This window comes from Haliotis rufescens, unplaced genomic scaffold (assembly GCF_023055435.1).
Source record: "Haliotis rufescens isolate VD_foot unplaced genomic scaffold, xgHalRufe1.0.p SCAF_15, whole genome shotgun sequence".
NCBI lineage: Eukaryota > Metazoa > Mollusca > Gastropoda > Lepetellida > Haliotidae > Haliotis > Haliotis rufescens.
Genome location: NW_025963835.1, coordinates 8,365,991 through 8,390,104, shown reverse-complemented (window position 1 = coordinate 8,390,104; position 24,114 = coordinate 8,365,991). Strand labels below are relative to the sequence as shown.

General features: G+C 43.1%; 1 protein-coding gene across 4 annotated transcripts in view; it reads left to right on the top strand.

Annotated features, from left to right (window-relative positions):
* LOC124121190 (calcium/calmodulin-dependent protein kinase kinase 1-like) overlaps positions 1-24,114 on the top strand; it is a 226,473-nt gene that overhangs the window by 166,804 nt on the left and 35,555 nt on the right. For all 4 annotated transcript variants that reach the window (XM_048396109.1, XM_048396111.1, XM_048396108.1 and 1 more), the window contains 5 exons: positions 4,125-4,283; positions 4,437-4,458; positions 5,090-5,178; positions 13,028-13,101; positions 22,468-22,567. In XM_048396109.1, coding sequence (XP_048252066.1) covers positions 4,125-4,283; positions 4,437-4,458; positions 5,090-5,178; positions 13,028-13,101; positions 22,468-22,567 — 444 coding nt within the window. The remainder of the gene's footprint in view (positions 1-4,124; positions 4,284-4,436; positions 4,459-5,089; positions 5,179-13,027; positions 13,102-22,467; positions 22,568-24,114) is intronic.

The following is a 24,114-nucleotide window of genomic DNA, read 5'->3' as shown; positions in this document are numbered from 1 at the left end:
CATACTGCTTTACAAATATGACACACATGCTAAGCTGGAGGAACCATCACTGAGAATAGGGACAGACTAGGCAGAGACAGTACTCCAGCTATGTATGGCTACTTGATTGAGTAGAGTAGAATTCTGAGTGATTCATTGATGTCTCGTCAGAAGTATCAGAATTACAGATTAAATCTACTTCTGGGACAGAACACCCATGACATGGCCCACCTGATAGGATATTGTCTAATTAAGTCAACAGCAGAATGACAATGTTGATATTGCAGGAAGTTCATTCATGAGTTATTTTGAATCTAATTTCATTTGAGCACAACATGGCAACATGTTTGATATGCCTCTCTGCTCTAATGAGTTTTTCTTTTGAGTAGACAGACTGATCATCGGACAAAATTGTTTAGATGAAAGTATAACCTTGTGAAGAAGAAGAATAGGAACTTGAGCTGCTGTTGTGTTTAGAGCAAAGGCACATATACTCAAGATATTATACATAAAAGAAAACATGCAGGAAGTTTGAAGCTTTGATTCTCCATCCCTGCACAGATGAGCTAACAGCCACATGGTTCATGTTGAAGACATTAGACTTTAGGGAACAAAGAAACCTTAGTCCTGCACAGATGAGCCAACAGCCACATGGTTCATGTTGAAGAACGGTAGACTTTAGGGAACAAAGAAACCTTAGTCCTGCACAGATGAGCCAACAGCCACGTGGTTCATGTTGAAGAACGGTAGACTTTATGGAACAAAGAAACCTTAGTCCTGCACAGATGAGCCAACAGCAGGGGTCCGGAAACCGTCATATGTGCCGGACATGTCCGATTTGGAATCTCAAATGTCCGGTTTAAAATATTGCTTACCGGACATTTAAATTTTTCTGTCTGGACATTTTCTTAAATTTTGACGGGACATGATCAACAGTAAGGACTGAGCAGTTTCTGTCTGCAGTTGTAACACAATGAAGATTATCTACACTGACAAGCTTTGTTTGTTTGATTGCTGTAAATACATCGTACCTACATGATAGTCCAATCGGTCAATCACTGTAATAGGCAATAAACTGAGTTGACACTGATTAATCGAGGATAAATTACTGAGAACATCTTGTTAATTTGAGTAAAATGTGTTTACAACTGTACATAAATACCGTGCATCATCGATATACCTCATTATCCTCACAATGCTACGATACGCAACCTCAGACAAGTAGCGAAAGCGTGACGACAGCCAGTCGACCGATGCAGATCAGTCGAGCGGATCTGCAAAACCCTCAAAGTCTGGACGATCATTTGTAAGTCGTGGCTAACGACTATCACTATGTTGACATTCAATGAGGATTTGCAGATTTGATTGTTTTCAGTAGCTAGTCATATATTGAATCTTGATTGACCGCCATTTTGCTTTCTGTGACGATCGATATCATTTTTTTATGGTCAATAATTAAGTACAGATGAAAAAAGTATTTAAATAACTATTCCTATCAACGATATGTTAGTATTTGTGATTTTATTATCTGTCTTGTTTTTAAATAATCTTTAGTTTAAAAAAACCCTTTTCCCGTGAGGTCACGTGATAACCAAATATGGGATAATAGTCTCGATCCAAATGTTACAACGCGTACACTTGAGCAGACTCATGAATATAACTCAAGAATATTAATTAGACCATTCACTACGTTAACAGATCGTTATTATAACAGAAACAAACATGTTTTCCATGTATATCTTAAATTGATTTTATTTGTTATAAATAGTCCGGTGAATTAACAATTTTTAATTGAAACAATTCATAATTCATCATATTATCAATACGTAACAACTTGTATTGTGTGTGAAAAGTTGTCCTAAAATACGCTATTTAAAGGGGGCGTGGCCTAAATGCAAATGTCTGATTGGGATTTTATATTTTCCGGACCCCTGGCCAACAGCCACATGGTTCATGTTGAAGAATGGTAGACTTTAGGGAACAAAGTAACCTTACTCCTGCACAGAGGAGCCAACAGCCACATGGTTCATGTTGAAGAATGGTAGACTTTAGGGAACAAAGTAACCTTACTCCTGCACAGAGGAGCCAACAGCCACATGGTTCATGTTGAAGAATGGTAGACTTTAGGGAGAACAGTAGACTTTATGGAACAAAGTAACCTTACTCCTGCACAGAGGAGCCAACAGCCACATGGTTCATGTTGAAGAACAGTAGACTTTATGGAACAAAGTAACCTTACTCCTGCACAGAGGAGCCAACAGCCACATGGTTCATGTTGAAGAACGGTAGACTTTAGGGCAGGGGTCCGGAAAATTTAAAATCCCAATCGGACATTTGCATTTAGGTCACGCCCCCTTCAAATAGCGTATTTTAGTAAGACTTTTCACACACATTACAAGTTGTTACGTATTCATAATATGATGAATTATGAATTGTTTCAATTTAAATTGTTTAATTCACCGGACAATTAATAACAAATAATATCATTTTAGATTTACATGGAAAACATACGTTTGTTTCTGTTATAATAATGATCTGTTAACGTAGTGAATGGTCTAATTAATATTCATGAGTTATATTCATGAGTCTGCTCAAGTGTACGCGTTGTAACATTTGGATCGAGACTATTATCCCATATTTGGTTATCACGTGACCTCACGGAAATGGGTTTTTTTAAACTAAAGATTTTTTTAAAAACAAGACAGATAATTTAATCACAAATACTAAAATATCATTGATAGCAATAGTTATCTGAATACTTTTTTCATCTGTACTTATTTATTGACCATAAAAAAATTGGATATCGATCGTTCGAGAAAGCAAAATGGCGGTCAATCAAGATTCAATATACGACTAGCTACTGAAAACAATAAAATCTGCAAATCCTCATTGTATGTCAACCAAGTGAAAGTCGTTAGCCACGACTTACAAAATGATTGTCCAGACTTTGAGGGTTTGGCAGATCCGCTCGACTGATCTGCATCGGTCGACTGGCTGTCGTCACGCTTTAGCTTCTTGTCTGAGGTTACATATCGTAGCATTGTGAGGATAATGAGGTACATCGATGATGCAAGGTATTAATGTACAGTTGTAAACACCTTTCAGTCAAATTAACAAGATGTTCTCAGTAATTAATCCTCGATTAATCAGTGTCAACTCAGTTTATTGCCTATTACAGTGATTGACCGATTGGACTATCATGTAGGTACGATGTATTTACAGCAATCAAAACAAACAAAGCTTGTCAGTGTAGTTAATCTTCATTGTGTTGCAACTGCAGACAGAAACTGCTCAGTCCTAACTGTTGATCATGTCCGGTCAAAATTTAAGAATGTCCGGACAATACTTTTTAAAATGTCCGGTAAGCAATATTTTAAACCGGACATTTGAGATTCCCAATCGGACATGTCCGGCGCATATGACGGTTTCCGGACCCCTGCTTTAGGGAGAACGGTAGACTTTATGGAACAAAGTAACCTTACTCCTGCACAGAGGAGCCAACAGCCACATGGTTCATGTTGAAGAACGGTAGACTTTAGGGAGAACAGTAGACTTTATGGAACAAAGTAACCTTACTCCTGCACAGAGGAGCCAACAGCCACATGGTTCATGTTGAAGAATGGTAGACTTTAGGGAGAACAGTAGACTTTATGGAACAAAGAAACCTTACTCCTGCACAGAGGAGCCAACAGCCACATGGTTCATGTTGAAGAATGGTAGACTTTAGGGAACAAAGTAACCTTAGTCCTGCACAGAGGAGCCAACAGCCTCATGGTTCATGTTGAAGAACGGTAGACTTTAGGGAACAAATATGTGCTCAGTATCCTCATCATGGGTCACTAAGGATATTTATCAATGTTTCAAGTACTGGAGTATTATCCTCCATTCCCCAACAGTGCTATCACTTGCCCAGCATGTATCCAGGGATATGAGGTAGGGAACTGGATGGTCAAGTAGATAAACTTTCAAGGATGTTGTTATTTTTTCTGAAAAGATAAAATCTGGGGGTAATTCACATGTGTGCATTTCAAAGGCAACAGAAGAAACCATGCATACAACTATTTCTTCAGAAACATGCTTGAGTGCAAAGAGTATGTAGAATGGCAGTTTTGCTAACAGCTCCATGTTTGGTTTTCATGTTACAGGACGCACACCCCCATCTCGAGATGGCAAGAATAACCGTCCAAGTAATCCTCTGGATCGTGTCTATCGAGAGATAGCAATCTTAAAGAAGCTTGATCACCCTAATGTTGTCAAGTTGGTGGAAGTGCTGGATGACCCAGAAGAAGACAACTTGTACATGGGTCAGTAACTATTAGGCTTGTTGATGTACACTTCATGCATACTCTATTTACACTGTACAATTACACTGTACTGTCATATATCTGTTTAACCTTGTCTCTGAAGAATTGTACCATTTAAGTTAGGATTATGACATTATTAATTCTCTTTTGCAGTTTTTGAACTTGTGGAAAAAGGGTAAGTACATATCTAATTGTTTTTGCCAGTTTCTAAAATATTTATTTCATAGCGATGAACATAAGTGACATGAAAATAGAACTCTCAATATGACTGATCTTGTGTCAAAAAGTATAAGTTTCAACCAATAGATGCCAGGCGTAGTGTGAGTTTATTAGCACACCAGACCTAACTACCATTTCAAGAAGCATTAAACTGTCACTCACCCACTCATTAGGTTTCTGATTTCACCAACCCCAAATGGAAATGAAATAATCGACCCAGAAGGGCTTATGAATGGCTTACTAAGTTTGCAAGAGGCATCAGACTTTTTCTGTTTAAGTTGTCATCCATTAAACAGTAAGCAAGCCAGAAACCATGACCGTAGGTTCGAGTCCCAGATTCGCCCTGATTATGTTTCATGGTCATCTAAGACCTGCATCACTTCAAGCTTTCCTCCCACATTAAGCTGAAAACTATGATATAACTTTTTTAGCAAATCATCTAAAAGAGGTAGAACCAGCTTTATGTAAATATTTACCCTGTCATAAATGTTAGTGGTAGGACAGTCGACTATGGTTGGATGAGAGGGATGAATTATTTAGAAAGCAGTCCCATGGCAGTAATGTTGTTCACATCTGCTCTATTTCAGGGAGGTGATGGCAGTACCAACGTCTAGTCCTCTCTCCGAAAACCAGGCTTGGTGCTACTTTCGTGATGTAATACTTGGCATTGAATATCGTAAGTATCAAGACAGATACAGAGTTCAAGTATAACGGCGATAAAGCCAACAGAAACAGGTCTGAATTCATACATTGATGGCAGCTACTCAGGTTTGCAGTATCAAATGAAATGATGGGGATCAGGCTTAGAACAGGTCCCTTGCACTACAAACTGACATTCATTTAACAATGGTGAGGCTGGGAACTACCTGCTGGTGCGGCTGTCCTAACTAACCCCTCTTGAGTCTGTGGCCGGGGATTGTGGACTGTGTCTGTGCTACCTAACCCCTCTTGAGTCTGTGGCCGGGGATTGTGGACTGTGTCTCTGTGCTACCTAACCCCTCTTGAGTCTGTGACCGGTGATTATGGACTGTCTCTGTGCTACCTAACCCCTCTTGAGTCTGTGGCCGGGGATTGTGGACTGTGTCTCTGTGCTACCTAACCCCTCTTGAGTCTGTGACCGGTGATTATGGACTGTCTCTGTGCTACCTAACCCCTCTTGAGTCTGTGGCCGGGGATTGTGGACTGTGTCTCTGTGCTACCTAACCCCTCTTGAGTCTGTGACCGGTGATTGTGGACTGTGTCTCTGTGCTCCCTAACCCCTCTTGAGTCTTTGGCCAGTGATTGTGGACTGTGTCTCTGTGCTACCTAACCCCTCTTGAGTCTGTGGCCGGTGATTGTGGACTGTCTCTTTGCTACATATCCTCTCTTGAGTCTTTGGCCTGTGATTGTGGACTGTGTCTCTGTGCTACCTAACCCCTCTTGAGTCTTTGGCCGGTGATTGTGGACTGTGTCTCTGTGCTACCTAACCTCTCTTGAGTCTGTGGCTGGTGATTGTGGACTGTCTCTGTGCCACCTAACCTCTCTTGAGTCTGTGACCGGTGATTGTGGACTGTGTCTGTGCTACCTAACCTCTCTTGAGTCTTTGGCTGGTGATTGTGGACTGTCTCTGTGCCACCTAACCTCTCTTGAGTCTGTGACCGGTGATTGTGGACTGTGTCTGTGCTACCTGACCCATCTTGAGTCTGTGGCCGGTGATTGTGGACTGTCTCTGTGCTACCTAACCTCTCTTGAGTCTGTGGCCGGTGATTGTGGACTGTGTCTGTGCTACCTGACCCATCTTGAGTCTGTGGCCGGTGATTGTGGACTGTCTCTGTGCCACCTAACCTCTCTTGAGTCTGTGGCTGGTGATTGTGGACTGTCTCTGTGCCACCTAACCTCTCTTGAGTCTGTGGCCGGTGATTGTTGACTGTCTCTGTGCTACCTAACCTCTCTTGAGTCTGTGGCCGGTGATTGTGGACTGTGTCTGTGCTCCCTAACCCTCTTTGAGTCTGTGACCGGTGATTGTGGACTCTGTTGTGTCTCTGTGCTCCCTAACCCTCTTGAGTCTGTGGCCGGTGCTTGTGGACTGTCTCTGTGCCACCTAACCTCTTTTGAGTCTGTGGCCAGTGATTGTGGACTGTCTCTGTGCTACCTAACCTCTCTTGAGTCTATGGCCGGGGATTGTGGACTGTCTCTGTGCTACCTAACCCCTCTTGAGTCTGTGACCGGTGATTGTGGACTGTGTCCGTGCTACCTGACCCATCTTGAGTCTGTGGCCGGTGATTGTGGACTCTGTCTGTGCTCCCTAACCCCTCTTGAGTCTGTGGCCTGTGATTGTCGACTGTGCCTCTGTGCTACCTAACCCCTCTTGAGTCTGTGGCCGGTGAATGTCGACTGGGTCTCTGTGCTACCTAACCCCTCTTGAGTCTGTAGCCCGTGATTGTGGACTGTGTCTGTGCTACCTGACCCATCTTGAGTCTGTGGCCGGTGATTATGGACTGTCTCTGTGCTCCCTAACCCCTCTTGAGTCTTTGGCTGGTGATTGTGGACTGTGTTTCTGTGCTACCTAACCCCTCTTGAGTCTGTGGCCGGTGATTGTTGACTGTCTCTGTGCTACCTAACCTCTCTTGAGTCTGTGGCCGATGATTGTGGACTGTCTCTGTGCTACCTAACCCCTCTTGAGTCTGTGACCGGTGATTGTGGACTGTCTCTGTGCTACCTAACCTCTCTTGAGTCTGTGGCCGGTGATTGTGGACAGTCTCTGTGCTACTTATCCTCTCTTGAGTCTGTGGCCGGTGATTGTGGACTGTGTCTGTGCTACCTGACCCATCTTGAGTCTGTGGCCGGTGATTGTGGACTGTCTCTGTGCTACCTAACCTCTCTTGAGTCTGTGGCCGGTGATTGTGGACTGTCTCTGTGCTACCTAACCCCTCTTGAGTCTGTGACCGGTGATTGTGGACTGTCTCTGTGCTACCTAACCTCTCTTGAGTCTGTGGCCGGTGATTGTGGACTGTCTCTGTGCTACTTATCCTCTCTTGAGTCTGTGGCCGGTGATTGTGGACTGTCTCTGTGCTACTTATCCTCTCTTGAGTCTGTGGCCGGTGATTATGGACTGTGTCTGTGCTACCTGACCCCTCTTGAGTCTGTGGCCGGTGATTGTGGACTGTCTCTTTGCTACCTAACCCCTCTTGAGTCTTTGGCCGGTGATTGTGGACTGTGTCTGTGCTACCTGACCCCTCTTGAGTCTGTGACCGGTGATTGTGGACTGTCACTGTGCTACCTAACCTCTCTTGAGTCTGTGGCAGGTGATTGTGGACTCTGTCTGTGCTACCTAACACCTCTTGAGTCTGTGGCCGGTGATTGTGGACTGTCTCTGTGCTACCTGACCCATCTTGAGTCTGTGGCCGGTGATTGTGGACTGTGTCTCTGTGCTCCCTAACCCCTCTTGAGTCTTTGGCCGGTGATTGTCGACTGTGTCTCTGTGCTACCTAACCCCTCTTGAGTCTGTGGCAGGTGATTGTGGACTCTGTCTGTGCTACCTAACACCTCTTGAGTCTGTGGCCGGTGATTGTGGACTGTCTCTGTGCTACCTGACCCATCTTGAGTCTGTGGCCGGTGATTGTGGACTGTGTCTCTGTGCTCCCTAACCCCTCTTGAGTCTTTGGCCGGTGATTGTCGACTGTGTCTCTGTGCTACCTAACCCCTCTTGAGTCTGTGGCCGGTGATTGTGGACTGTCTCTGTGCTACTTATCCTCTCTTGAGTCTTTGGCCGGTGATTATGGACTGTGTCTGTGCTACCTGACCCATCTTGAGTCTGTGGCCGGTGATTATGGACTGTCTCTGTGCTCCCTAACCCATCTTGAGTCTGAGGCCGGTGATTGTGGACTGTGTCTGTGCTACCTGACCTCTCTTGAGTCTGTGGCCGGTGATTGTGGACTGTCTCTGTGCTACCTAACCTCTCTTGAGTCTGTGGCCGGTGATTGTGGACTGTCTCTGTGCTACCTAACCTCTCTTTAGTCTTTGGCCGGTGATTGTGGACTGTCTCTGTGCTACCTAACCCCTCTTGAGTCTGTGACCGGTGATTGTGGACTGTCACTGTGCTACCTAACCTCTCTTGAGTCTGTGGCCGGTGATTGTGGACTGTCTCTGTGCTACCTAACCCCTCTTGAGTCTGTGGCCAGTGATTGTGGACTGTCTCTGTGCTACTTATCCTCTCTTGAGTCTGTGGCCGGTGATTGTGGACTGTCTCTGTGCTACCTACCGTATATGACCGCGGATAAGCCGACCCCGTAGATAAGCCGAGGTGTTAATTTGACCATTGAAATACGAAAGAAAATGATATGACCCGCAGATAAGCCGAATCAGGAATTGAAAGACAAAAAACACTGCGAAGTCGGACTGCAAGACATGTGCCGGTACTCGCAGATATTAAAAAATATAAGATGAAAAACGTTGTAATTATATTGAAAAAGTCATTATTATTTCTAATAAAGATTTAACAAACCAGTCATCCACTTTCATAATGTGGGAAGCTGTTTCTCGTGGGTTTTTTTAATCTCATAATGATCGTTATAGTTGCCATCAACAACCAAGCGCCATTTTGTGAATCGGTGTATATAGAATTCTGAACCCGTGAGAAAATATATCAGCTGGAGCGAAAACTCGCAGTTTGAATTCAGCATCGTAAGCATGGCGTTTTCGTTTAAAACTCATGATGAAAATGTCAGTCAGTAAAAATATACCAACTTTTATAACCCCCTTTACACCACTATTGTATGTTAATCCAATTGAATTAAATAAACTATCATACTATGAACACATTGAATGACCATCACTTACTCACAGGCTTTTCCAGTTTATTAAACTAATCTCTCGAAAACAAAGGAATTAAGCCCCTACTCCCAACACGATCGCTAAGCACCCACAACTTGAAAATGTTTGTGTAAACAACATGACAATAGCAATCGGCCCGTTATTATCAATGCTGATTTCCTTGTGTACCGTGTTGCTTTAAACAACAGGAAGCAATCACAGTGGTCACCGTTTGTGACGTCACAGGAAACAGCTGATCACATGTTTTTGCAAATGGTGAACGGAATAACTCGCCAATACAGTTGTTTATTTGCCCCTTTCAATAAAGGTAGACACTTGTTCACTATCAATTTATGAACTTTGCAAAACGTACGTAATAGCTATTGGCGATTTTATCTGGGGATTATATATTATAGCTGTGAATTACGTATATTGTTACATGTAAAGATTGTGGAGTTGACGAAGAACGATAAACTTTGAACATTCAATTGAAAACTTATTATCGGAAGTAGTAACATGCATAACATTTTTTTAATAATGACAACATTGGTGTATAATAATAACTTTATTGATAATTTATAACAATAATGGCTCTAGTTGTGGCAACTTCCAAACTTTCGGGAAGTTGTAATCTATCGGACCGTCATTCAGGCGATGTTTCTGACAGATCACGATCTGAAAAATACTATCATGAAAGTGTATCCCGTGGATAAGCCAACCCCTTTCTACAGAATCTTTTTTCTGGTCCTCAAAATTCGGCTTATACGCGGTCATATACGGTAACCCCTCTTGAGTCTGTGACCGGTGATTGTGGACTGTCTCTGTGCTACTTATCCTCTCTTGAGTCTGTGGCCGGTGATTGTGGACTGTCTCTGTGCTACTTATCCTCTCTTGAGTCTGTGACCGGTGATTGTGGACTGTGTCTGTGCTACCTGACCCATCTTGAGTCTGTGGCCGGTGATTATGGACTGTGACTGTGCTACCTGACCCCTCTTGAGTCTGTGGCCGGTGATTGTGGACTGTCTCTTTGCTACCTAACCCCTCTTGAGTCTGTGACCGGTGATTGTCGACTGTGTCTCTGTGCTACCTAACCCCTCTTGAGTCTGTGGCCGGTGATTGTGGACTGTCTCTGTGCTACCTAACCTCTCTTGAGTCTGTGGCCAGTGATTGTGGACTGTCTCTTTGCTACCTAACCTCTCTTGAGTCTGTGGCCGGTGATTGTTAACTGTCTCTGTGCCACCTAACCTCTCTTGAGTCTTTGGCCGGTGATTGTCGACTGTGTCTCTGTGCTACCTAACCCCTCTTGAGTCTGTGGCCGGTGATTGTGGACTGTCTCTGTGCTACTTATCCTCTCTTGAGTCTTTGGCCGGTGATTATGGACTGTGTCTGTGCTACCTGACCCATCTTGAGTCTGTGGCCGGTGATTATGGACTGTCTCTGTGCTCCCTAACCCCTCTTGAGTCTGAGGCCGGTGATTGTGGACTGTGTCTGTGCTACCTGACCCATCTAAAGTCTGTGGCCGGTGATTATGGACTGTCTCTGTGCTCCCTAACCCCTCTTGAGTCTGTGGCCGGTGATTGTGGACTGTCTCTGTGCTACCTGACCTCTCTTGAGTCTGTGGCCGGTGATTGTGGACTGTGTCTCTGTGCTACCTAACCTCTCTTTAGTCTTTGGCCGGTGATTGTGGACTGTCTCTGTGCTACCTAACCTCTCTTGAGTCTGTGGCCGGTGATTGTGGACTGTCTCTGTGCTACCTAACCTCTCTTTAGTCTTAGGCCGGTGATTGTGGACTGTCTCTGTGCTACCTAACCCCTCTTGAGTCTGTGACCGGTGATTGTGGACTGTCACTGTGCTACCTAACCTCTCTTGAGTCTGTGGCCGGTGATTGTGGACTGTCTCTGTGCTACCTAACCCCTCTTGAGTCTTTGGCCAGTGATTGTGGACTGTCTCTGTGCTACTTATCCTCTCTTGAGTCTGTGGCCGGTGATTGTGGACTGTGTCTCTGTGCTACCTAACCCCTCTTGAGTCTGTGACCGGTGATTGTGGACTGTCTCTGTGCTACCTAACCCCTCTTGAGTCTGTGACCGGTGATTGTGGACTGTCTCTGTGCTACTTATCCTCTCTTGAGTCTTTGGCCGGTGATTGTGGACTGTCTCTGTGCTACTTATCCTCTCTTGAGTCTGTGACCGGTGATTGTGGACTGTGTCTGTGCTACCTGACCCATCTTGAGTCTGTGGCCGGTGATTATGGACTGTGTCTGTGCTACCTGACCCCTCTTGAGTCTGTGGCCGGTGATTGTGGACTGTCTCTTTGCTACCTAACCCCTCTTGAGTCTGTGACCGGTGATTGTGGACTGTCTCTGTGCTACCTAACCTCTCTAGAGTCTGTGGCCGGGGATTGTGGACTGTCTCTGTGCCACCTAACCTCTCTTGAGTCTGTGGCCGGTGATTGTGGACTGTCTCTGTGCTACCTAACCCCTCTTGAGTTTTTGGCCTGTGATTGTGGACTGTGCCTCTGTGCTACCTAACCCCTCTTGAGTCTGTGGCCGGTGATTGTCGACTGTGTCTCTGTGCTACCTAACCCCTCTTGAATCTTTGGCCGGTGATTGTCGACTGTGTCTCTGTGCTACCTGACCCCTCTTGAGTCTGTGGCCGGTGATTGTGGACTGAAATACTTGCACGATCAATAATAGCACAAAAGCTTGTCCAAAATTCAACATTATTACATGTGTCAAATGATCAAAGAGTGATTTTTAAACCCAAAATATTTATGAGATGAACTACATATTGACGTTAGTTTTAAAGGTCAATTTCTAGAAACCAAACCCCTCTTTAGTCTTTGGCCGGTGATTGTGGACTGTCTCTGTGCTACCTAACCTCTCTTGAGTCTGTGGCCGGTGATTGTGGACTGTGTCTGTGCTACCTAACCTCTCTTTAGTCTTAGGCCGGTGATTGTGGACTGTCTCTTTGCTACCTAACCCCTCTTGAGTCTGTGACCGGTGATTGTGGACTGTCTCTGTGCTACCTAACCTCTCTAGAGTCTGTGGCCGGGGATTGTGGACTGTCTCTGTGCCACCTAACCTCTCTTGAGTCTGTGGCCGGTGATTGTGGACTGTCTCTGTGCTACCTAACCCCTCTTGAGTTTTTGGCCTGTGATTGTGGACTGTGCCTCTGTGCTACCTAACCCCTCTTGAGTCTGTGGCCGGTGATTGTCGACTGTGTCTCTGTGCTACCTAACCCCTCTTGAATCTTTGGCCGGTGATTGTCGACTGTGTCTCTGTGCTACCTGACCCCTCTTGAGTCTGTGGCCGGTGATTGTGGACTGAAATACTTGCACGATCAATAATAGCACAAAAGCTTGTCCAAAATTCAACATTATTACATGTGTCAAATGATCAAAGAGTGATTTTTAAACCCAAAATATTTATGAGATGAACTACATATTGACGTTAGTTTTAAAGGTCAATTTCTAGAAACCAAACCCCTCTTGAGTCTGTGGCTGGGGATTCTGGACAGTGTCTCTCTCAAGTGTTGAAAGAGATGACTTGAACCTCTAGAGCCATAACATGAATTCTACCAATGAGTTATTAGCACACATATTGTAGGTATAGTATAGTTCATGTCAATGATTCCACATATTCTTTGAGTCTGCAACTTTGAGGAGAAATCCCATAGTGACCACAACAATAGCATTATTCAAACTGTTTTATGCTAAATAGTGTGCTTTTGTTGCAGTACATCATCAGAAGATTGTTCATCGAGACATTAAACCTTCCAATCTACTGCTTGCTGATGATGGGCACATAAAGGTGAGTGAGAATGTGTAGTATGGTACAGGACAGTGTATAGACCACCTCATGGAGGTATAGGACAGTATAGACCACTACATGGAGGTACAGGATGGTGTAGTATGGTACAGGACAGTGTATAGACCACCTCATCAGGTAAAGGACAGTATAGACCACTACATGGAGATACAGGACAGTGTATAGACCACCTCATGGAGGTATAGGACAGTATAGACCACTACATGGAGGTACAGGATGGTGTAGTATGGTACAGGACAGTGTATAGACCACCTCATGAGGTAAAGGACAGTATAGACCACTACATGGAGGTACAGGACAGTGTAGTACGGTACAGGACAGTGTATAGACCACCTCATGGAGGTACGGGACAGTGTAAAGACCACCTCATGGAGGTATAGACCACAACATGGAGGTACAGGACAGTGTAGTACAGTATAGACCACTACATGGAGGTACAGGATGGTGTATAGACCACTACATGGAGGTACAGGACAGTGTATAGACCACCTCATGGAGGTACAGGATGGTGTAGTATGGTACAGGACAGTGTATAGACCACCTTATGGAGGTACAGGATGGTGTAGTATGGTATGGAGGTATAGACCACAACATGGAGGTACAGGACAGTGTAGTACAGTATAGACCACTACATGGAGGTACAGGATGGTGTATAGACCACTACATGGAGGTACAGGACAGTGTATAGACCACTACATGGAGGTACAGGATGGTGTAGTATGGTACAGGACAGTGTATAGACCACCTCATGGAGGTATAGGACAGTATAGACCACTACATGGAGGTACAGGACAGTGTAGTATGGTACAGGACAGTGTATAGACCACCTCATGGATGTATAGGACAGTGTAGACCAGGGGTCCGGAAAATTTAAAATCCCAATCGGACATTTGCATTTAGGCCACGCCCCCTTCAAATAGCGTATTTTAGTACGACTTTTCACACACATTACAAGTTTACGTATTCATAATATGATGAATTATGAATTGTTTCAATTTTAAATTGTTTAATTTACCGGACAATTAATAACAAATAATATCATTTTAGATTTACATGGAAAAAATACGTTTGTTTCTGTTATAAATAACGATCTGTTAACGTAGTGAACGGTCTAATTAATATTCATGAGTCTTATTCATGAGTCTGCTCAAGTGTACGCGTTGTAACATTTGGATCGAGACTATTATCCCATATTTGGTTATCACGTGACCTCATGGGAAAAGGGTTTTTTTTAAACTAAAGATTTTTTTAAAAACAAGACAGATATTTTAATCACAAATACTAAAATATCGTTGATAGCAATAGTTATTTGAATACTTTTTTCATCTGTACTTAATTATTGACCATAAAAAAATTGGATATCGATCGTCCGAGAAAGCAAAATGGCGGTCAATCAAGATTCAATATACGACTAGCTACTGAAAACAATAAAATCTGCAAATCCTCATTGTATGTCAACCAAGTGAAAGTCGTTAGCCACGACTTACAAAATGATTGTCCAGACTTTCAGGGTTTTGCAGATCCGCTCGACTGATCTGCATCGGTCGACTGGCTGTCGTCACGCTTTCGCTTCTTGTCTGAGGTTACGTATCGTAGCATTATGAGGATAATGAGGTACATCGATGATGCAAGGTATTAATGTACAGTTGTAAACACCTTTCACTCAAATTAACAAGATGTTCTCAGTAATTAATCCTCGATTAATCAGTGTCAACTCAGTTTATTGCCTATTACAGTGATTGACCGATTGGACTATCATGTAGGTACGATGTATTTACAGCAATCAAAACAAACAAAGCTTTTCAGTGTAGTTAATCTTCATTGTGTTGCAACTGCAGACAGAATCAGTCCTAACTGTTGATCATGTCCGGTCAAAATTTAAGAATGTCCGGACAATACTTTTTAAAATGTCCGGTAAGCAATATTTTAAAACGGACATTTGAGATTCCCAATCGGACATGTCCGGCGCATATGACGGTTTCCGGACCCCTGGTGTAGACCACTACATGGAGGTACAGGACAGTGTATAGACCACTACATGGAGGTACAGGATGGTGTAGTATGGTACAGGACAGTGTATAGACCACCTCATGGAGGTATAGGACAGTATAGACCACTACATGGAGGTACAGGATGGTGTAGTATGGTACAGGACAGTGTATAGACCACCTCATGGAGGTATAGACCACTACATGGAGGTACAGGACAGTGTAGTACGGTACAGGACAGTGTATAGACCACCTCATGGAGGTATAGGACAGTATAGACCACTACATGGAGGTACAGGATGGTGTAGTATGGTACAGGACAGTGTATAGACCACCTCATGGAGGTATAGGACAGTGTAGTACGGCACAGGACAGTGTATAGACCACCTCATGGAGGTATAGGACAGTGTAATACAGTATAGACCACTACATGGAGGTACAGGACAGTGTAGTACGGTACAGGACAGTGTATAGACCACCTCATGGAGGTATAGGACAGTATAGACCAATACATGGATGTACAGGACAGTGTAGTACGGCACAGGACAGTGTATAGACCACCTCATGGAGGTATAGGACAGTATAGACCACTACATGGAGGTACAGGACAGTGTAGTACAGTGTAGACCACTACATTGAGGTACAGGACAGTGTAGTACAGTGAAGACCACTACATGGAGGTACAGGACAGTGTAGTACAGTGAAGACCAATACATGGAGGTACAGGACAGTGTAGTACAGTGTAGACCACTATATGGAGGTACAGGACAGTGTAGTACAGTGTAGACCACTATATGGAGGTACAGGACAGTGTAGTACAGTGTAGACCACTACATTGAGGTACAGGACAGTGTAGTACAGTGAACAGTGTAGTACAGTTCAATTCAATTCAATTCTTTATTGTATGAAAGGCCACAGGCCCATATACAACGGAGTTACATAACATATTTTATAAAATACAAAGTCAAGGTAACAATTCACTTCGTAACAAAAAAGCATTATGTATGTACAAAGCCAGTTGATGTTGTGTTATAAGATCCTTGCAAGACAGTAATGAAGACAATCTTTTAGCATTAAAATGAGATAGAGACCACTGCGGTAAGTACTTGTCTCTTAGATTTTCGTATATAGGGCAAATAAACATGAAATGGTATTCATCTTCGACAACAATGTCACAAAATGGGCATAATCGTATCGATTTCTCAATAGATGAAAATCTCCCTGTGTTAATTTTTAGATCATTCAGGCCAAGTCTAAAACGAATAAGCGTGTTACGAGAATTCCTGTACCGTAAATTTGATAAATAGGATTCTGGTTCAAGCAATGACTTGAATTGACAATAAGTATCATATCTTGAACTTTCATAAATATCTGAATGCCATTTCTGATGAAACATGTCAATGGCACGCATGCGAAAGTACTTAATGAAAGCATTTGCATTACCAATTGTCTGGGACAGCCAAATGAAACCAAAGCCATATGTAAAAAGCAATGTACGAATACAAGAAGCCCATGTGTTCTTTCCAAGATTGTCGAGGTGTACGAGCATGTTGTAGGCTTTCTTGGGTAAATGGTGTTCAGGCATTAATATTATTTTACACCAATACTTCAAACAACGAGTGTAAGATCCAATGTACAATGGGAATCTTACAAGCGAGGAGATGAACCTTTTCAATTGTATAGAACTCTTTACAACCCCATATCTCAGACCCGTATAGTAAAATAGGTTGTATTTGAGAATCAAATAATTTAAAATACATTTTTGGTGAAATAACTCCGAGCTTAGACATAACAAAGTGGACTTGTAACAGAGCTTTCTTTGCTCTGTTTGTGAGATTAATTACTGACTTATTCAGATTCAGTGTATGGGTAAACAATATGCCAAGATATTTGTATTCATGCACAACATTAATACATGTACCTTTAAAAAACCATTTCTCTCTTGTGGCCACTCGACCACCTCTACGAAATATAACAATATTTGTTTTATCAAGATTAACACTAAGTTTCCATTTATCTGCATATTCCGAAAGTATGTTAAGCTGCTTCTGTAGACCAATAATAGTACTAGACATCAAAATCACATCATCTGCAAAAAGTAGCATGAAAAGTTCTATTACATCAGGGGAGAGCTGGACGCCATGTCTACCAGACTGTATGATATCAACATATAACTCATTTATAAAAAAGGAGAAAAGTATAGGACTTAAAACACATCCTTGACGTAAACCTATCGGACAATCAAAAAAGTCACTCTTAATATCACCACAGCGAACACATGATTTTACATTTGCATACATTGATTTAATAATGACAAGCATTTTGCCTCCTAAACCCTTATTTTTCAAACACCTCCACAAATAAGCTCTATTTACAGAATCAAATGCCTTTTTAAAATCAACAAAGGCCACATACAACTTACGTTTCCTGTACGATATATATAAATTCAATGACTGCATACAAAGTAAATATGTGGTCAAAAGTCGAATAGTCCTTTCTAAATCCTGCTTGTGTTTCAGGGATCAAATCTCTTATATTTGACCACTGTGTTAATCTATTATTGATGATAGATGTAAATGCTTTACTAAGGATACTCGTGAGAGATATACCCCGATAATTGTCAGGATTGTTTACGTTTCCATTCTTGAATAACGGAATAATAATAGATTTTGACCAGATAGAAGGAAAAATACCTGTATCAAAAATCCGATTGAAACATTTAACCAGAAAAGGCATAGTATCAGGTAGTGAGTACTTGAGCATTTCAGCTATAACACAATCAATCCCAGCAGATTTACCTGTTTTAAGGTGAGATATAGCATTAAATATTTCCGTTTCCGTGATAGGCGATTCCAACAGAAGCATGTCAACATCACTAAGAATTTCACTGACGCCATCATCATCACGTTCAAAGCACTCATTGTCTACCAAATATATCGAATCATCTTTTGAGAATAACTTCTTGAAATGATGTAACCATTCTGTTTGGGATATAGATCCTTTGGGGGTAGGATGTCTCTGAAGAGAACGTATAGTATTCCAAAATAATTTCGGACTGTGTAAAGTGCTGTTTAGTCGGACTAGCCGTGACAATTTAAGATCATATTTGAACTTTCTACAAAAGTTTTTATACACATTTCTCAGTTTACAGTAGCGTTGTCGGTTGTATTCACTGCGACAACACCTATACCTTCTGAGAGCCTTCCTTGATTCAGATCTTGCTGCCCTACATGCTATATTCAACTTTGGTTTATCGTGTTTATGTTCACCATATTTGATCTGTTTCCTCATACAGGACGCCGAGTCTAGAACATACTGTACCAAATATGTAATCCCCTCCTCTACATTAGCTTCAATTTTATCCATCAAGGAATTTTCATGAATATGCAAGGACCATCTAAGTGCTGTAATAAAAATGCTTTTCTTCGATTCGTTCCATGAAAATGTACTGTTCATAGAGACATCATCCTCACAGTCTAAACTATGTATGGCACGATTGCTACAAGGAAAACTGCAGGATAACTCAAGAGGGAAATGGTCTGAATCTGATCGATCACCAACATTTAACATATCTACATACTGGAAAAAATCAGCAGATGCAATAAAATAATCAACAACACTAGAACCAGTATCTCCTACAAAAGTAAACTCGCCTGCACTATCACCATAAACTCTCCCATTTAGTATAAACATACAAAGTACAAAGCATAGATTCAATAAAATGCGTCCGAATCTATTGATAGTACCATCGTGCGATACACGTTGTTCAACAGGGGCATTGTCAACATCAATGTATACATCATCATGTCCAAAGTCATCACTTTCCTCAGAAATGGGGTTATTTTCGTTGCCTGTGCGGGCATTAAAATCACCACAGAGTAGCACATGTGAAGAAGTGAAATCAGACCAATGCTCCAATATAAAAGCTTCCACTTTATCAATAAGGCAACCTGAATCAGTTCTCCCTTTGTAAAATGTTGAACCTGCTGGAGGGACATATGTACACAACAACATTAAATCACATTTCAAATTAAACACAGATTTTGGAAATTTTAAACATATGAAATTTTCTATGTCGGTGCTAAGGTGAATGCACATGTTCACAACATCTTGCCTAACGCAGAGACACACACCACCAGAACATCTACCTGACAATGATTTTTTAACTGCTGGGGCAAAATACATTTGGTAACCAGGTAACCAGTTTAAGTCTGCGAAATCTGATATAAATGTCTCCAAGAGACACACAATATCAAATGATTGGAGGTAGGCAATAAAGTCACAATCATCAAACATTTTACGAAGGCCACAAATGTTCCAGGACAACAATGACAAATGTTTATCGTTACCGGTGTTATTTCCATTCTGTGTCGAATACTGGCCCTGGCCGGATTGTTATCTCTTATGGTAGCCACCACGCTTTGAGGTACTCCTCAATTGTCGTTTGGAGCTCTCAGATTTGTGTGTGTCATGGTTATGTTCATCATTTCGTGGTTTAGTTAACAGCTTACCATTTTTAAAATATCCAATCAGTCCTCTATCTTTCACGGCTTTAAGTTGTTCGCGTTGGCGGATAGTTAAGTCACTTGAGACTCCATAACCGATATTCTTGAGTGTTGGTCGAGCTTTCAATACTTCAATCTTGTCATCAGACAGCCGTAATTTAGCAATTAGCGGTCTTGGTTAAGAGGTATCCTCACGTTGGGCGCCGAGTCGATGTGCACGGATGACGTCATCACTAACCCATGTCTTGGTCTGAACATTGCTGTTCAAGATGTCTAGTACCTTGACCTTGCAATCAGTGTGCGTCTCCCCTGTTTCCTCTGTCACGTTATAGAGGATAACGTTGTCACGCCTGCTAAATGCCTCTAGCTTGTCGATCTCGCCGTCGAACTGTGCTAATTTCTCTTCCACGTTTTCCATCTTACCAGAGATCAAACCAACGTCCTCGTACATCATGCTCTGGTTGTGTTGTACAGTTTCCATGTCACTCTGGAGTTTGGTCATCTTTGATTCAATGTTATGAAATCTGGTGCTCAGATCTCGAACCTCATTTGATAGTGTGGTTATCTGACTTCCGAGATCACATTTCACGCACTGGATTTCCTTCAAAATGGTATCTTTGACTTCTGCTAAGGTAAGTGGTCCAGGATTCATTTCGATGTCGTTTGCACACAAGATTCTATGTGTTATTACCTCAGCGGGCAGTGGATTACCACCTAAAAGGCAAGCGACTGGAGCACATGAAGATTGAGATGGCCAAGCTGGCCATTCAGTTTTGAATGATGTGACGTCACTGGTGAAAACAAGGTCACAAACATGCTCTTTTGGTAAATATGAATAAATTTCAACATTTTCACATGCGTTCAAAACAGCATAGCTAAAACCAATATGCAAGATAAACACAGCTGCGCATACAACGATTCTGAAATGTAAATCAGACCCAACGACAGTCGGTGAATACTCGCCATGTTTGTCAAGTGTTACTTGCCGGGTGCCTTTTGGTTGAGTGAAAAGTCCAATTCTTGCTCTATAGACGTCGATCGACACCATTTCTTGTCTTACTTCGGTCCCTGGTATTATGTCAAACGCTTATTTCAACTTCAATTCTGTCTATTTCGGCCATAATACGACATTAAGGTGATTTTTTGACAGAGCGCATCAACACACGTCTTGACATGACAAGGGGCGTAACTCATGGAGGTACAGGACAGTGTAGTACAGTATAGACCACTACATGGAGGTACAGGACAGTGTAGTACAGTGTAGAACAGTGTAGACCACTACATGGAGGTACAGGACAGTGTAGTACAGTGTAGACCACTACATGGAGGTACAGGACAGTGTTATACAGTGTAGACCACTACATGGAGGTACAGGACAGTGTAGTACAGTATAGACCACTACATGGAGGTACAGGACAGTGTAGTACAGTGTAGACCAGGGGTCCGGAAAATTTAAAATCCCAATCGGACATTTGCATTTAGGCCACGCCCCCTTCAAATAGCGTATTTTAGTACGACTTTTCACACACATTACAAGTTTACGTATTCATAATATGATGAATTATGAATTGTTTCAATTTAAATTGTTTAATTCACCGGACAATTATATATAACATATAATATCATTTTAGATTAACATGGAAAACATACGTTTGTTTCTGTTATAATCGATCTGTTAACGTAGTGAACGGTCTAATTAATATTCATGAGTTATATTCATGAGTCTGCTCAAGTGTACGCATTGTAACATTTGGATCGAGACTATTATCCCATATTTGGTTATCACGTGACCTCTTGGGAAAAGTTTTTTTTCAAACTAAATATTTTTTTAAAAACAAGACAGATAATTTAATCACAAATACTAAAATATCGTTGATAGCAATAGTTATTTGAATAATTTTTTCATCTGTACTTAATTATTGACCATAAAAAAATTGGATATGCGATCGTCCGAGAAAGCAAAATGGCGGTCAATCAAGATTCAATATACGACTAGTTACTGAAAACAATAAAATCTGCAAATCCTCATTGTATGTCAACCAAGTGAAAGTCGTTAGCCACGACTTACAAAATGATCATCCAGACTTTGAGGGTTTGGCAGATCCGCTCGACTGATCTGCATCGGTCGACTGGCTGTCGTCACGCTTTCGCTTCTTGTCTGAGGTTATGTATCGTAGCATTGTGAGGATAATGAGGTACATCGATGATGCAAGGTATTAATGTACAGTTGTAAACACCTTTCAGTCAAATTAACAAGATGTTCTCAGTAATTAATCCTCGATTAATCAGTGTCAACTCAGTTTATTGCCTATTACAGTGATTGACCGATTGGACTATCACGTAGGTACGATGTATTTTCAGCAATCAAAACAAACAAAGCTTGTCAGTGTAGTTAATCTTCATTGTGTTGCAACTGCAGACAGAAACTGCTCAGTCCTAACTGTTGATCATGTCCGGTCAAAATTTAAGAATGTCCGGACAATACGTTTTAAAATGTCCGGTAAGCAATATTTTAAAACGGACATTTGAGATTCCCAATCGGACATGTCCGGCGCATATGACGGTTTCCGGACCCCTGGTGTAGACCACTACATGGAGGTACAGGACAGTGTAGTACAGTATAGACCACTACATTGAGGTACAGGACAGTGTAGTACAGTATAGACCACTACATGGAGGTACAGGACAGTATAGTACAGTGAAGACCACTACATGGATGTACAGGACAGTGTAGTACAGTATAGACCACTACCTGGAGGTACAGGACAGTGTAGTAAAGTGTAGAACACTACATTGAGTATGATGTGTACATGTAAGTGAAGCTGATGCCAAGTAAGATATGTGTTTGTTCACAGATTGCTGACTTCGGTGTGAGTAATGAGTTTAGTGGTGGGGATGCTTTTCTCACCAACACAGCTGGCACTCCTGCATTCATGGCACCAGAAACACTGAAAGGTTGGTTTCCCTAGTCTGTTGAGAAGCAATCATTTGAAGCAATCTGCAGAATTTTCCACTAATACCACTCGCATGTAAGCTTTAAGAGTTGACTAGTGTATCACAATGTGTTAAATGGGCACACACCTGGGATATTGTCCCCTGTCACATATAGTGGTCGGGTAGGCTGATGACGAGTGGTAGCTACCCCATGGAGGATTTAGGGGAGACTGATGACTGATGACCAGTGGTAGCCACCCCATGGGGGATGTAGGGGAGACTGATGACCAGTGGTAGCAACCCCATGGGGGATGTAGGGGAGACTGATGACCAGTGGTAGCCGCCCCATGGGGGATGTAGGGGAGACTGATGACCAGTGGTAGCCACCTCATGGGGGATGTAGGGGAGACTGATGACCAGTGGTAGCCACCCCATGGGGGATGTAGGGGAGACTGATGACTGATGACCAGTGGTAGCCGCCCCATGGGGGATGTAGGGGAGACTGATGACCAGTGGTAGCCACCCCATGGGGGATGTAGGGGAGACTGATGACTGATGACCAGTGGTAGCCACCTCATGGGGGATGTAGGGGAGACTGATGACTGATGACCAGTGGTAGCCACCCCATGGGGGATGTAGGGGAGACTGATGACTGATGACCAGTGGTAGCCGCCCCATGGGGGATGTAGGGGAGACTGATGACTGATGACCAGTGGTAGCCGCCCCATGGGGGATGTAGGGGAGACTGATGACCAGTGGTAGCCGCCCCATCGGGGATGTAGGGGAGACTGATGACCAGTGGTAGCCACCTCATGGGGGATGTAGGGGAGACTGATGACCAGTGGTAGCCACCCCATGGGGGATTTAGGGGAGACTAACGACCAGTGGTAGCCACCCCATTGGGGATGTAGGGGAGACTGATGACCAGTGGTAGCCAACCCATGGGGGATGTAGGGGAGACTGATGACCAGTGGTAGCCGCCCCATCGGGGATGTAGGGGAGACTGATGACCAGTGGTAGCCGCCCCATGGGGGATGTAGGGGAGACTGATGACCAGTGGTAGCCACCCCATCGGGGATGTAGGGGAGACTGATGACCAGTGGTAGCCACCCCATGGGGAATGTAGGGGAGACTGATGACCAGTGGTAGCCGCCCCATCGGGGATGTAGGGGAGACTGATGACCAGTGGTAGCCGCCCCATCGGGGATGTAGGGGAGACTGATGACCAGTGGTAGCCACCCCATGGGGAATGTAGGGGAGACTGATGACCAGTGTTAGCCACCCCATCGGGGATGTAGGGGAGACTAATGACCAGTGGTAGCCACCCCATTGGGATGTAGGGGAGACTGATGACCAGTGTTAGCCGCCCCATGGGGAATGTAGGGGAGACTGATGACCAGTGGTAGTCGCCCCATGGGGGATGTAGGGGAGACTGATGACCAGTGTTAGCCACCCCATCGGGGATGTAGGGGAGACTGATGACCAGTGGTAGCCACCCCATCGGGGATGTAGGGGAGACTGATGACCAGTGTTAGCCGCCCCATGGGGGATGTAGGGGAGACTGATGA